Source organism: Amblyomma mixtum, chromosome 2 (genome assembly GCF_055824585.1).
Source record: "Amblyomma mixtum isolate Tamu chromosome 2, ASM5582458v1, whole genome shotgun sequence".
Classification (NCBI taxonomy): domain Eukaryota; kingdom Metazoa; phylum Arthropoda; class Arachnida; order Ixodida; family Ixodidae; genus Amblyomma; species Amblyomma mixtum.
Window position 1 is genome coordinate 131,162,150 of NC_143013.1, and position 16,341 is coordinate 131,178,490.

A 16,341-nucleotide genomic window follows, 5' to 3' on the forward strand; every position below is an offset into this window, starting at 1 on the left:
CTCCTCCACTTTCATGTCCTCACTCGTCGACAGTGGGACTCCCTTGAATCAATTAATCGAGAGCCTATGCGTGCCATAACTTATCTTCGTCGTAGCACACCCTTAGCCATTCTGCAAGAGTACGCTCAACTAAATACATTAAGTGAAATCATCGACCAGCGTGAGGCAAACAGAGCACCAAGATGTCGGTTCAGCTTCATCGTTTATAGTCTTCCTCCATGGTCATACTGTCAACTCACAGACAATCGCTCCTCTGCTTCGACGCCGATATCAGCCGCGCATCTTCCTTCAGGCTGCATAATATGCACTGAGGCATCACACACAACACTGCAGGGAGATACCGCAGTTTACAGTTCCTCCCATCCTCATCTCAACTCCCGTGCAACATATAGCGCGGGTATTTACTCCCCGCTTGTCTTAGAGCTTCAAGCTATACATAATGCCATTGTTTCCTTTCCACTCGTACCCACTTTCGATATTGTTCACATTTACACCGACTCTTTTGCCGCTCTTAAGCAGCTCAAGGCTGTCCGGCGCACATTCCAAGTTACACAGTCCATTCACCAACTTTGCACAAAATACCCATGTCCTGCGCGTATACACTGGACTCGCGGCCATGCCCAGGATCCCCATAATATTCATGTGGATGAAATGACACACCTTGACAAATCAGATATCCCGCCACCTTCCCTGCTTCTCCCAGATCCGTTCCTGTCCCATGTTTCCGAGAAACAGGCTTTGCGTCCGCGAACACGTGCTCTAATTGCTCCGTGTTCGTACCCTCTGCCCCGGAGTCTTACTCGGGTGGAGGAGGTATCTGTGCGCCGGATTCGGGCAGGAGCGGCTCTGACTTCTTCTCTGCGTCATCGGTGGCGTGACAAACGTTTCGAAGTGACTGGAAAGTGTCCTCATTGTGGTGCTGCGCCAGACAAGTGTGACGAAAAACACTTGCTGTGGACTTGCCCGGCTACAGCTTCCGTGAGACGACGCTTCCTAAAGAAGGTAGGCCTCCGATGGGACATTGCAGGCGACTATCGAAGTGGACTCATGATAATCGCTTTATCGTGAACTTTTGCCACTTTTTAAGCGAGGCATGTTTACACTCCTTCTTATAACTTTCCCTTTTACATTATGCCTAATGGCAAACATCTCGAATAAAAAAAAAGGTCTAAAAACACGCGACACATTGAAACTACAACCGAAACTCCTAACCTCGACACACGCCTAGCCCACCTCTGGGAGGCTTATCACAGCCCCTTGGAACGCTGGAAAGGCAACAAACATAATAGGACACTTAAAAAGCGGGCTGGCTGCGCTGCAGACACAAATCCAACAACACTCTGAGGAGCTCTGCCGGTCCAACTGGGGCCGGATATGTGACGGCATCGCCGGAAACCTGTCCAGCAAACACGCATGGCAACTTCTGCGACACTCATTGACCCCACACATACCAAATCAGCAACAGAACCCCACGTGGCACGCCCCACACACAAACATATTGACGATCCCGACACCCTCCTAGACACACTTCAAACCACGTACACCTCTCCAGGCGCCCCCACACCTCTACCCCACTACACAGGACAAGCAAATCCCACTCTCGACACCGACATCACGCCACGGAAGTCGGAGGGGACCTCCTCATTCTCCGCGCAATCTCAGCACCTGGTGCTGACCAAATCACAAACTCCATGCTCCGTTATCTGGACGACCAATCGATCACCCAGATTACGGAATACTTCAACCAGTGCTGGAGGGATGGTAACCTCCCGCAGTCCTGGGGTCACGCGAAGGTAATATTCATACCCAAACCCCACAAACCACTTACAATCCAAAACCTTCGCCCGATTTCGCTAACCTCATGCCTCGGGAATCTCCTCGAACATGTGTTATCGATACTCACAAGTCACATGGCGGACAACAATACCCGCATAGCATGGTGGGATTTCGCCTCCATCTATCCGCACAGGACGCCGCGCTGCAACTCTCACGACCTTTTCGACCCGCTTCTTTCAGGTAACACCAAGGCAGTCTTAGCTTTATATCTTTCCAAAGCTTTTGATCGCATTGAACATCAGGCGATCATGACTGCTCTATCCCCATTGAATGTGGGTGTGCGCAAGCATGCCTACATTCAAGCATTCTTCACTGACCGCACGGCTGAGAAACACTTCGGCCCTCTTTCTTCCCCCTCCCACACGCTTGAGAGTATCCGCACCCCTCAAGGGTCCGGCCTTTCGCCTTTCTGTTTAACATTACCCTCATCCCCCTCGCCCGAAAATTGGCAACTATTTCTCACGTGAAGCACACTTTGTATGCCGACGATATTACCCTGTGGACCACCCACGGCAGTGACGGCGGCATAGAGGACACCTTACAGGAAGCATCCGCACTCACCCAAAAAAACTCACGCACCATCGGACTGTCTTGCTCCCCAGAGAAGTCCGAACTCTTCCTCATCCGGCCTAAGGACCACCGCTGCCCCCGCTCCTAATACATCAGGCCCTATACATCAGCCACACAAACCTCCACAGGTCGGTATACCCTGGACTCCCTCGGAATCAGAATGCCGGCCAACGACCCAACCCTCCTCGCCATCCCACGCCCCCTTCAACGGGAGCTGCTCATCAGGCCGCTCCCAAGGAATATGCACCCGTCCCACCATTAGCAGCGCCGCAGAGCCGGTGCGAGGGCACTCCATCGAGCGTACGGTTCCGAGCCGGACGCCGTATGGGTGGACGCTGCCTGCACGGGTGATGAAGCGACAGCAGCTGCTCTGGACTCCTCTTTATCCGCCCTCCTCACACTACCACTCCTTCAAGGCACCTCCCCAGAGGCTGAAGAGGAAGCCGCCATTGCACCGGCTATCATCAACACTGAAGCACGGTACATTTTAAGTGACTAAAACTGCGATTCTAAATTTTCCTCGAGGCCGAGTCCATGTGCCTGTTTTTAGCATACTGGACTCGCCCGATGCACCCCTACCCTGCCAAGTGGAGCTGAAATGGGTGCCTGCGCACCCCGGGAATCCCGGAAACAAGGCCCCGAACCTTTCAGCCCGAGGTTCTTTAAACCGGGCTCAGGTGGCCTCGGATCGGGGATTCGCGAAGGAGCGCATGCACTCTTTCAGCGAGCTGACGCAGGCCTACAGAGCCTCACGCCAGCTTTAGCCATCGCCCGACTCCTTAGTGAGAGAGAGAGAGAGAGAGAGAAAAGGACGGAAAGGCAGGGAGGTTAACCAGGCGATGCCCAGTTGGCTACCCTACACTTGGGGAGGGGAACAAAGGGGAAAAAAGGAAAAAGAGCGGCAAGGAAATGAGTTTTCTAAGTGTCCAGCGACCACCATGTCACAGGGACATAGGGCGCGCACTGAAAACTAAAAGATTATAGGCGGGAATGCAACCCCGAGTCTTTTAAGAAAGTCAGGAGCGCTTTCACCGCTTTCCGTTGTCTGGAAGGTTGAGTCCAAGGCCCCAGAACGTTAGACTCTGTTAAAGGACGCGAGTCCAAGCGGAGCAGAGAAACACTTAGGACACCGCGCTCTCGCTCAAAACGAGGGCAGTCACAGAGGAGGTGGCTGATCGTTTCGTCACAACCGCACTGGTCACACGCAGGGGAGTCAGCCATTGTGATCAGATGGGAATAGGCGTTTGTGAACGCCACTCCCAGCCACAGGCGGCACAACAGCGTAGTATCACCGCGGGGGAGGCCGAATGGTATGTGATGTTGGAGCAAGAGGTTGAAGTGATGCGAGCGGGGTGACCAACCTCCAGGGGCAGACCACGACGTTACAGTCAGGTTTCGGGCGAGCAGTTGAAGATGCCTTGCTGCGTCAGCTCTTGTCAGTGGTATGCGGACAGTGTTGGTTGTATCGTGAGCCGATCGAGCAGCATCGTCAGCTAAGGCGTTACCAACAATGCCGCTATGGCCTGGTACCCACTGGAAGACGATTTCATGATCTTGTTCGATTGCCTGGTGGTGCAGATATCGTATCTCCGCTGTAAGTTGCTCATGGTCGCTATGTCTCAAGGCAGATTGAAGACATTGTAGGGCAGCTTTTGAATCACAGAAAACAGCCCATTTTTGAGGTGATTGTTGTGAGATATACTGTACTGCCGCAAGAAGCGCAGCCAACTCTGCTCCAGTAGAGGTAGTCCGATGCGAAATTAGTTGGTGAATTTGAGTCTTTCGCGCAGGAACGACCACAGCGCAAGCAGAACTAGTAGAGGTTACTGATCCATCCGTATAGACGTGAGTGCGGTCCGAATATTCGAAGTGGAGCATGGACAGTGTCAGTTGCTTAATGGCTGGCGTCGATAAATTTGACTTCTTCGCTATCCCCGGAATAGCAAGGCGCACACATGGGAGCCGCATACACCACAGAGGAGAGGGAGGTAGTGCTGCCGGGGTGAACTGTTGTGGGATCGACGACTGTTGCGTCGTTATCACCTTTGCAAATGCAGAATGTGGTCTCTGCAGTGGCAGAGGCGCAAGGTGATGCTGCGGAATCCTTGAGATATGACGTATGTGCATTCGCAAGCAGTCTAGGACAATGTAAGTAGAGATCGGGTGGTCTTTGGCGAGTGCAATGCTACCCATTGTTGATGCGCTCCGAGGTAGACCTAGGCATGTGCGAAGGGCCTGACCCTGCACTGACTGGAGGGCACGCATGTTAGTTTTGCACGTGTTTGAGAGTACAGGTGTACTGTACCGCAAGCATCCGACAAATAGAGCTCTGTACAACTCCAGCATTGATTGGACCGACGAGCCCCAAGATTTTCCACCTAGAAATCGCAGTAAATGAGCGATAGATGTTAGCTTTTTTTTCAGTAGAGTGCAATGCGGGCTCCATGATAAATTGCGGTCGATCAGGATCCCTAGGAAGCGATGAGTTTTGCTGTAAGAAATGACTTGACCGTCGATGCGTACCGGATATGGAGTCATACATTTACGTGTAAATGCCACTAGCGCGCACTTTTCTGGTGAAACGCTGAGACCTTGCTTCTGGAGATAGGAAGAAGTGATCGATGCTGCCCGCTGAAGTCTTGCACGCACCTGGGGACGCGTCACAGAGGAGGCCCAAATGCAGATGTCATCGGCGTACATACACATCTGGACGGTGTTGGGGAGATTCTCAGGGAGGGCGATGAGAGTCAGATTAAACAATGTAGGGCTAAGGACACCGCCCTGGGGCACGCCACGGTAGGTGTAATGCTCAGGCGTCGGGCCATCTTCACATTGGATAAAAAATGATCTTTTGGACAGATAGCTCTCTATCCACGCAAACATCCGGCCACCGATGCCCACAGTTTCCAGCGCATCAAGGATGGCCTCATGGGTCACGTTGTCGTAGGCACCTTTTACATCCAGAAAGAGTGCCGCTGACAAACGTTTCAAGCGCTTCTGTTGTTGAACCGTGGATACAAGATCAACGACGTTGTCAATAGAAGAGCGACCCCGCCTGAAGCCGGCCATAGCGTCGGGGTATATTTTGTAGTGTTCGAGGTACCACTCAAGGCGCGACAAAATCATTTTCTCCATGACCTTTCCTACGCAACTGGCCAAAGCTATTGGCCTATACGACGAGAGCTCGAGTGGAGATTTCCCTGGTTTTAGTAGGGGTATCAATCGACTCGATTTCCATTCTTGAGGAACAGCACCGTCGAGCCAAGAGTCGTTGTAACGTTTGAGGAGCTCTTCTCGCGCGTCGTGGCCAAGGTGGGACAGCGCAGCATATGTGATTCCATCTGGCCCTGGTGAAGACGAACGCCGACATCCTGCAAGAGCAGCGTCGAGTTCCTCGCGAGAAAAAAGGACATCCATGGCTGAGACCCGTGAGGCAGGAGGAACACGCCGGGAACTCGAAGCAGTTGTTGGTACACCAGCAATTTTCCTGCAGTAGTCCGTTGCTACCTCAGACTGCTGTCGATCTTGATAGACAGCCAACGCATAGAAGGGTTGTCTTTGCTGCGGAAGCGTACGGAGGCCCCGCACAGTACGCCATATAAGGGACATGGGCTTGCGGGGATCCAAGTGCTGACAAAAGGACCTCCAGCGCTGGTTCGCCAGCTGATCCATTCTTCGTTTGATTTTTTTCTGCGTACGTCTCACCTCCCTTAGATCAATTAAACACTTGGTTCGTCTGTATCGCTTTTCTGCTCGCCGCCGAAGAGCACGCAGGCGTTCTAGTTCAATATCAAAATCACTGCGTATTCTTGAGGACGTGATGTGACTTCTCGCAACGTTCATAGCATTAGCTATAGTGTGCTCCAGCCTGCCAGTGAGGGCTTCCTTGCTCGTCTCTTCCATATGTTTTCGAAATACTGCCCAGTCAATTCGCGCGAGTTGGGTTGGGGAGGACGCACCAAGGCCGCTTATTTTGAGGTAGGTAGGAATGTGGTCACTTCCATGGGTCTCCACATCACAGAACCAGCGAACACTCCGGTGCAACGACCTAGAAACTAATGTCAGGTCCAGGCAGCTGCTGTAGTTACAGCCGCGCAGGTATGTCGGACTGCCGTCATTCATAACATACAGATCATTGTCGGATGCAAATAACGCCAGGTGTCTTCCTTTGGCGTTAATTCTGGTGCTACCCCATAGCAAATGGTGGGCGTTAAAATCGCCAGTAATGATCCAAGGAGCACGGGTTTCTTCCATGATGGCTTTCAGCCTTTCGCAGTCTAATTGAGAGGAGGGTGACACATAAGCTGCAATCAGTGTGAATTCTAGCGTTTTTGTCTTGATTAAGAAATACGCGTATTGGTTGTCATTGTGAGGTGGAACTGGGCAGCAAACATACGTCATGTCAGTGCGGAGGTATACCAAGACTTGGCTGCGTTCCCCGCATGTAGGGGCGAAGAAAGATTCGTACCCGGAGAGCCTGATTGCTTCTGATAATTTGGGCTCGCAGATTACCAATATCGGGAAGTAGTTAGTGAATACGTAAGGACGAAAACTTGACATTCGCGACCTCAGACCTCTTGCGTTCCATTGGAAGATTGTGGCGCCTCTGACTTCCCCACGAAAGGAGGGAAGGTGGCCAGCCATTATGGATTAAAGTCCTTGAAGTGCTGAACCCAGGGAGTCCAGCACTAGTAAAACGCTTCGAGCAGTTGGGGATTGCAGAGCCTGTAGGAGGGGCCGAATTGCGTTGACCACGGTCTTTAAAATCACGAGGGTTTGGCGGTCTTGCTCCGGGAGCCCGTCTGCAGCGGCCGACGTGCTCGGCGATGGGAGCTTACGTGGAGGGGCCTCAGGAGGACATAATGGCGGAAGCGCAGGCCAAGGATCGGAACCTGATGACATCTGGCCACCCTTGTCCACAGAGGGCGGACGGAGCACACTGGGGCGAGGTGGAACAGGAGGTGGAGGAGGGTGAGCAGGAGGCGCCAACAGCGCGTCGTTGCGGCTGTCATTCGCAGCAGCCTGTCTGGATTTCCTCTTGCGTCGGGCACGTCTCTTGCGAACGATCGCGGCGGCTTCGCGGTGCGTCGAGCTGTCTCGGACCATTTGTCTTAGGACAGCACGCTCTTCTTTTAGCCGCGGGCAGTCTCTAGATGAGGCGTCATGGGGACCGTTGCAGTTTGAACACCTGAGAATTTGTGCTGTGCATGTCTCAGAATCATGAGGCTCGGCACACCGGGAACACACACTCGCGTTGGCGCAGACTCCGCTAACATGGCCCAGTTTCATACAATTCGTGCATTGTAGGGGCTTTGGTATGAATGGACGTACTGCGTGACGAAAAAGGCCTACCTTCACATGTGACGGAAGGCTGTCGCCTTTGAAGACAATCTTGACACAGCGAGATTTTCCAAGACGTGAAACTCGGAGAATCACGGTGCCTTCGTTTCCTGGCTTCACAAGTATGGGCAGATCTTCTTGCGTGATCGTCTCATCGACGTCATAGATGACGCCAGAAGAAACGTCCTCGCCGAGCGGGATAACTGTACGGACCGACATGCCTCCGAGTTCAGTGATGGCCCGCAGTGATTCGAGTGCTGGCGCATGATGGACGTCAACAGCAACAACGTTTTTGCGCGAGTTCACGCGAACGTCTTTAATTTCGTTCGGCACAAGGGCCTCAAGTTGCATTGAGACAGCTTGCCTGTTAAGCCGCCTCATGTTGTGGGATCGATGCGCAGGCAGGATGAGAATAGTATGCTTCGATGCTTGGCCAGGTGTCTTCACCGTGGACTGGCTCGATGAGGAGCTGGCTCTTAATAGTCTTCTTTTGGTCCTGCGGCTCAGGTATGTCTCAAATTCACCTTCGGTACTGTCCTCGCTGAAGTACTCTATGGTATCCTCGCTGTCGGGGTCACTGGGAAGGCTGCAACGCTTCCTCGAAGAACTCGAGGAAGGAGCCAGCAGTCTGGTCGGATGCCCAGGAGGATCCACATCCATCGCCGTATGACGGGGGCGGCGTCCCCGCAATACACACACAAAATACACTAAAAACGCTGGAGACAGATAGAAAGCGATTCCACAAGGATGCCGACTCCTTAGTAGATAACAAACAAGCAACACTCTGGCACAGACTACAGATGCACTCTCTCCCCTCACCCGTACCCTAGCCCACTATCATCCATCCTTCCCCCCTCCGGCATGCGCCCTATGCCCGGAAACCTTCGCTTCTTCTCTCCACATGCTTTCCATCTGCCCGGCAGACCCTCACCCTCGGGGCCTAGAGAACCTCAAGACCTGGGAGGACTGGGAGACCCTGCGGCGCTCGGAGGACCAGGCCGTGCAGGCCATCGCCACCGGCCGGGCTGCCAGCGTTATGGACCTTAGGAACATAAACTCTTGAGTGCAGTGGGGTTGTGCGGAGACCCTGGGGCGTGCCCCGAATTCCTCTTGAAATAAAATTTTCTCTCTGTCTGTAAAAATTAACATGCACAAAACAAACGTAGCGCTCAGCAATCTAGCTAGAGAACAGGAGTTCACAATTTTTAGCGAGGTGTGTTTGGTTTGGTTTATGGGGTTTTACGTCCGACAGCGACTCAGGCTATGAGAGACACCGTAAAGAAGGGCTCCGGAAATTTCGACCACCTCGGGTTCTTTAACGTGCACTGACATCGCACAGTACTCGGGCCTCTAGAATTTCGCCTGCATCGAAATTGAGCCACCGCAGCCGGGATCGACCCCGCGTCTTTTGTGTCAGCAGACGAGCACCATAACCACTGAGCCACAACGGCGGCCTGTAGCGAGGTGTTTGAGGTGGTAAAGGAATACCTGAACTTAGCGCAGGTAGTGGCCGCTGATCCGGTTCGTGAGACGGAAAAAACTAGAAGAATAAGAATGTGATAAAGTGCATATGGCAGGCTCTCTCCGATCATGAATGGCAGTTTACCAATATCCCTCAAGAGAAACGTATACAACAGCTGTATCTTACTAGTACTCACCTATGGGGCAGAAATGTGAAAGCTAACAAAGAGGGTTTAGCTTAAGTTAAGGACAACGCAGCGAGCTATGGAAAGAAAAATGATAGATGTAACGTTAAGAGATCGGAAGCGGGCGGAGTGGGTGAGGGAACAAACTCGGGTTAAAGACATCCTAGTTGAAATCAAGAGAAAGAAATGGGCTTGCGCAGGGCATCTAATGCGAAGGCAACCTAACCGCTGTTCTTTAAGGGTAACGGCGTGGATTCCAAGAGAAGGCAAACGTTGCAGGGGGCGCCAGAAAGTTAGGCGGACGGATGAGATTACGAAGTTTGCGGGGATAGGGTGGGCGCAACTGGCAAAGGACAGGGTTAATTGGAGAGACATGAGGGAGACCTTTGCCCTGCAGTGGGCGCAGTCGGGCTGATGATGATTATGTTCTCGCGAAATGCGAAGTATTGCTTTGCCTGGCCAGGCAGTGGAGTGGTATTGTGCGGATAGAGCACTCACGTCCCCTCATACCGCGTCATTTTTAAGGCGAATGAATTACGGGACTACGATGAAATACTTTTTTTTGTTTTTGTTTGCAGCGTTAGCTCTACTCGACGGGATACAACTTCCGATTTTGATGTGTATGAGACAATGACCTTCAATGCCTCAGCAGGTCAAACCGAACTTCGCGGTTGTACGGCCCAAGGTATAGTAGTATGACCACGCGATCATATGACTACGTCCACTGGGTACATGAGCTTGACATTTCGTTTTGACGTTGACCTTAACATTTGATTTGAGACAGTGGAGACCCTGCCTAACAGAGCTTTCTCTCGTATAACAAGGTTCAAGCCACTTTGAACCGCCGCCATTTTTATGTACACTCGAGTCCCGTGAAATTTAGATTAAGATGGTACCATGCCGACGACGAAGAAAATGGTAATACGGTGCTTCGAGTTTCACTAGGCGTGCAGTGTTCCCAAGCGGCAATAAAAAATATTTTATTGCGAAAGCAATACTACGCCAGGTGTCGCCTCTTCGCGGTATCGCAGCCTACCCTTCACGGTCGGTGGTCGGTCATGTGACTACTGACGTCATACCAGAGCGAGAGATGGGGCACCAAGTCTGGTCTTCAGCGCGCCGCAGCTACACTTCGCGGCCTAACGACAGTTGGCGGTCGATCATGTGACTACTGACGTCATACCAAAGGGAGAGATGGGACACCAAGTCGGGTCTTCAGCGCGGCGCAGCTAGAACTTCGCGGCCGGTCGACCTCCTGCGAGCGCTTCGCGGTACCGCAGCCTACCCTTCACGGTCGGTGGTCGGTCATGTGACTACTGACGTCATACCAGAGCCAGAGATGGGGCACCAAGTCGGCTGTTCAGCGTGCCGCAGCTAGAACTTCGCGGCCGGTCTACCACCTTCGAACGGCGGCAAGCGATTGACGTCATACAAGTTGCAAGAGCTTGCAGGCCTTGCTGCGGTGATGAATGTACGTTGCAGCGTGTGGTATGACTTCATTCACAGACATTCAGGCGCTATCGGATGTAGAGAAAAGTAGCCCCTGCTCGCCGGTTCTCCGGTATAGCTATGAAAGACTTCGGACGCGAGTCAAGATTCTTGAGTTGTGTTACCGTTTGACCTGATGGAGGCTATGGATATCGAAGATGCTACAAGTTACACCACTCGTTTTCGCAATTACCTAGGCTTAACCAAAGCTAAGCCCCAGCAATTTTTTACGTCTCTTCGAGGCTATCAGAAAATATTTGTCGTCTGCTGAAATCCCGCACCGAGGCCTTTGCTCTTTTACTAATAAACATAAGTAAAAACTTCCTGAACGGCAAGCTCTGTCATAAATTCCTTGAGTTCGGACGATGTGAACAGGGCCCGTTATCATAACAGTCTCCTGTAAACCACATCGAGTGAACAGCCGATGCAATATTGCTATAATTGCTTCTGCAGGAGGACGCTTCAAGACATTCGTATCTAGCCTTATTGAATGCTCGTGTACACCCAGGCGGCCAGCTGTGGCCAACTGTGGTCACGGACGGTCACACGTGCATACACGTGCTGCGTAGACCCCCTTACGACCATTCGCGCCTTCATTCATCACATCTACCGGAAACATCACTTTTACTCTGCTTTTGTCTTGCGTGTATAGACAGCAAAGGTTGAGAGCACGTTTGGATGCCGGGAGATTTCAAGCGATCAAAAATAGTTTATTGATGATTATGTCCGTGTTAAGGGGCATGTGGAGCGGGCTCTCGTCCGCCATCTGCATTCGCAATTGTTGCACTTGCTTTCTATGCTGGCGGTCCGCACGAGTGCCGGTAGAGCGTGTTCGCGTTTCGGAAGGGTTATGGCGACTGCTGTACTCTTGAATAAATGTCATGGCACAGAAATGAGCACCTTGTAGTCCTTTGAGATTGTAGTCCACTCACCGAGAGCACCTGTCTTATGTTCGAACAGGAGCACGTTGGTGGTTTTTGCTGCATTCAAGCGCACGACGTTCTCTCTCGGTCTCATCCATGGACCTCGGGCATCTCGTGTTAAGTGCCACCACGCCACTGGCCGCTTCGTAACTGCGGCGGCTGCCGTGGAGGATGACATTTTATGGCGTTGTCCAAATCGGTTTATCAGGGCAATGTGCCGATTCACATGAAAGGCAGTACAATTGTCGTGTGAATAGCTACATGCAAGAGGCTAGGGAGACCTTTTGGCAATGGACAATACTACACGTTTGCTGGGAACCTTCCCCTTACACACCTCACGGGGTAAAAAACTAGAGCATTCTGCAGCAGCAGCAAACGGCTACACGAAGGGAGCGCCTTTCATTGTACAAAGGTCGACTTAAGGGTTCTAAGTGACACGAATACGATCTATTGCTTAATATTGTTCACAATATCCCTTGACCTCCAGACATTTATTCCATCTTAGCTGCAAGCTCTTAATGCCCGCCAAATAAAAGGTTCCTCCCTCCACATCGAAGTAGGCCTAACAGGTTTTATAAATGTCTCGGCACAGAATTGAGCGTCCTGGCGTCCAGAGCGTTTGTGGCAGGCTGTTGTCGCGGGTTCTCTAAAGTGATGCCGGTAGATATGGAAATACGTGCAGTGCAGGCCGCATTACGACAATGCGCGTATTCATTCGTCACAGCTACAGGAAAAATGACGTCCACAGAGTCGCTAGTTTCCTATCAAGGCAAACGGGCGCGACATCACAGCTCCAAAATTGTTTGGCCCGACTGTCCTGTTTTCTTGCAGCTTTGCGAAAAAAAAGGTAAACAAAGAATGCTTTTCCTGCGCTGGGGTCCAAGAGTGCTTAGAAACGACCAGAGTAAAAATGCACAGAACAGACCAGAAGAAATCTGCTTTGTAAGGTACCTAGGCTGAAAACCGTAGCAAAACGCGAATTTTTCAAGCACTGTCACTGTGGTTCAGTAAAGAATTTTTTCGGAGTATTTCTCAGTCAAATTCAGCAATGAGACATCGGGACAGCCTAAAGACCGAGACATAGAAGCGGATACAATTACCAACAATAAATTTCCTGCGCAATTCTTTGGATTTGAGAGCTGCGTCCCCGCCTTAGTGACTGAGACAGTTCTCTCATATTTCTTTTATTCTCAAGTGTTCGGATTATAGTAGTATGGAAACTGTCGTCCGGTCTTCTGTATTGTGTTGCGCGAGATGATGAAAATTGTTAGCAGGTTTTATGTCCTGTCATATGTTCTGTTACAGCTGTTGCGGGTAATTAGAGGGAGATAACAATAAGAATAAGAATGGGGTGGAGGGAATGTGGCAGGTTCTCGTAGATCATAAACGGCAACCTACCAATATCCCTCAAGTGAAAAGTATACAACATTTGTATCTTGCCGCTACTCACCTATGGGGCAGAAACGTGGAGGCTAACGAAAAGGGTTCAGCTTTAGCTAAGGACTACGCAGCGAGCTATGGAGAGGAAACTGATAGGTGTAACGTTAAGAGATCGATGGTAAAACAGCGCGGAAAAAAACATGAGGACGGAACAAACACGACAACACGAGCGCTGTTGTCGGGAGTTCCCACTTCGAGTTATTGATCAATTCGCTCTCTTCCTACCATAAGCTTGCCGTCCTGGTTAGCTCAATTTATAGAGCGACTGCTCCGGTGTAGCGGTGGTCCTGGGTTCGAACTCCAGACCAGGACGAATTTTTCTTTAACTACGAAGTTTCTGAGAAAGCTGTACAGCTTTCCTTTGTAGCCTTATGGCTGCGCACGGGTGGATGCCAATGAGTAATTACTCCCTTATTACAAATCTACTCCACCTTGGGGGATTCCCCTAAAACATTTGACCAACACAGTTCCCACTTCGAGTTATTGATCAATTCGCTCTCGTCCTACCATAAGCTTGCCGTCCTGGTTAGCTCAATTGGTAGAGCGACTGCTCTGGTGTAGCGGTGGTCCTGGGTTCGAACCTCGGACCAGGACGAATTTTTCTTTAACTACGAAGTTTCTGAGAAAGCTGTACAGCTTTCCTTTGTAGCCGTATGGCTGCGCACGGATGGATGCCAATGAGTAATTACTCCCTTATTTCAACTCTAGCTGCGACACATTTATCACTGGCTTCTTCATTACTTTAGAATGCATCAGGTGAACTGTAACAAAATTTGTGCTCATCATCTCTTCGGCTGTTCCTTGATTGCTCCCAGATTGCAGAAGGCTCAGCAAAAGCTCCTACGATAGAAGAGGACCCTAAAAATACCTCTATCAGGAAGTAACTCAAGCTTTCGCAGTTTCCTCATTAGTACCTTAAATGGTTCTGAGATTACTGCCGAAAAGGTACCTTTGAAACCTCCCTGTGGGCATAAAAAATTGGCAGAGGCTTAGCTTGGTTAAGCCCGGTAAGCTTGGTTTAGCTGGTGGTGTGTCTTGGTGGTGCTCTTAGTAAAGCTTATGTTTATCAAAGTTTTGCCCGAGATGTTGACCGCATTCGCCTCGCTGCATCGTATACACATCGTTTAGCTAAACGTTCTTATCGTTCTTCATCCGTTTCTCGGGCACGTCGTTGTTTCCTAGTTGCGGCAAATCGTTGCAGCTTCACCTTGTACGTGTCGGTCGACATGGCCTGGTGTAACACCCATGCAGTACGTGCTCTTCACTTGTACAAGAGACAGAGAGGACAAGAGAAGCTTAGTGGATCCGCTGGGATGACTGTCACGAGCAGAGCTGGGGCCCCAGTTTTCTCTCCGTCTGGCGTGACGCCATCACAGCTGCGCGGCGCGGTGTGGATCCGCTGGAACCGCAGCGACGAGCTGAGTTGGGCCTCAGTTTTCTCTCCATCTGGCGTGACGTCACAACAGAGGTCAAGCTAAAGGTCAAACGTGGATCCGCCGGGACGACTCTGAAGGCTCAAAACCTAGGGCAGTATTGCTTACGCCATAAAAACTACGTCACCACCCCATTTCTATTAGGATGTAATAAGTCTACCAATCGCGCCCTGCAAAAACCTCCCTGATTGGAAATAAAATATTTATTCCTTTCTGACGGAGTAAAGCCTATTCCCCCGCAGGAAATGTGCAACAGTTCAAGTAATGTATTCGTATCCGGAAAAATTTTTCCCAAGAGTGCGCCCGTTCCATATGCTAGACGGCTCCCACGGAGTGGGTGCTCTGTTCCCCCACTTCTTCAGTAGTTGTTCTTTGCAGGACCGCCACTTCCTTGAGGCACAGAAACCGTGGGTAATCTGTCTTGCAGTAGACTCTCCTTGAAAAGTTGACGGCAAATATTTTTCAGCTTCTTCATTGTTTTATTGCAATGCTGCTTTACAAACAGCCTTCTTTTATACCCAACATTCGTTGCCTCTGCTCACAGTAATATTTGGCGTTTTGCAGAGCAGCTCGAACATGTATTCACACACCCAATGGAGGTTGTCAATGCGGTTGAATGTAGTCCAGCAAGTGCAACTTGACCTGTCTGTAAGGCATAATGAAGCATAAGGGCACAGTAATTTTTCCTCTCAAACCCCAACATTCGCAGCAATTGGAACCCTTTCCCCGCGTAGGTAAACTTAACTGCCTCTTATCAAAACTGTCTTTGCATTGAAAGTATGAGGTCAACTGGGGAGTATTCGAGTGGAATAATTTTTTCCACAGTGTGGGGCACCGCCTGAACCGATTTTACTGGTGCATTTTGCTGGTTACTCGAACCTCCTGGCTGTTACACCGGTTTCCGAACGCTACAGCAGGTGACTGCAGGGAATTCCATGCACCCTTGCGTTCAGCGCAGGTATTCTTGTTGGCTGTGCATGTCTGGTTAGTTTGAAACTCAGAGGCATCACGGCCAATGTCGAAATGTACGCTGTACCTTATTTAAATGTGCCTCGTGGAAGAGTGAGACTGGTTGGTCCTGGCAATCGATGTCACCGGCATGTACATTTTCTAGGGCACGCTGGCTTAGGATATGGAAATTTCCCTCCCGTTATCCTCTTCTTATCCAACTCCTTCTGCCGAGACCCACTCTATCCCCGCTGTGGCCGGATAAGCTACCCAATGGAGCCGAGTGGACGCGACGGTCACTTTTTCCCGGGCTTGACCTTTGACGCGGCACTCCTGTCGGTACCCCACTAAGGAAGGACACCATGAGTGCCTGAGGTCGATGGGAGAAATAAATTCCTCTTGTTTGTACGATTGCCATGAGGCTATCTCTGAGTGATCTCGGGCAGAGGAAAGGCCCAGTGCTTCCGCGCAACCTGCTCGTTTCTCTGTCCACTCAATTCAACTTTTCTTCCTTCGAGCACCTCATTGGTGTGGGCGCAGAAAAGTCTTTATGAAGAGTTTCGTCTTGCGGAAGTCCGTCACGGATCGCTCGACGCCACAGTAAACGATGATTGTGGCTCACAAGCATCCCTCTGGCTGATCAGAAACGAGCCACTAAGCTGGGGAGAAGTTTGTATTCCACACACAGTTAGTTTTTCGCCGGAAAAAAGGCTTCTG

General features: G+C 50.9%; 1 protein-coding gene across 2 annotated transcripts in view; it reads right to left on the minus strand.

Moving 5' to 3' along the window:
* Nucleotides 1–15,015: 15,015 nt before the first annotated feature.
* LOC149360919 (uncharacterized) overlaps nucleotides 15,016–16,341 on the minus strand; it is a 72,261-nt gene continuing 70,935 nt past the window's right edge. For both annotated transcript variants that reach the window (XM_089569419.1, XM_089569418.1), the window contains one exon: nucleotides 15,016–15,322. In XM_089569419.1, the coding sequence (XP_089425545.1) occupies nucleotides 15,189–15,322 (134 nt within the window). In that variant the 3' untranslated portion in view covers nucleotides 15,016–15,188. The remainder of the gene's footprint in view (nucleotides 15,323–16,341) is intronic.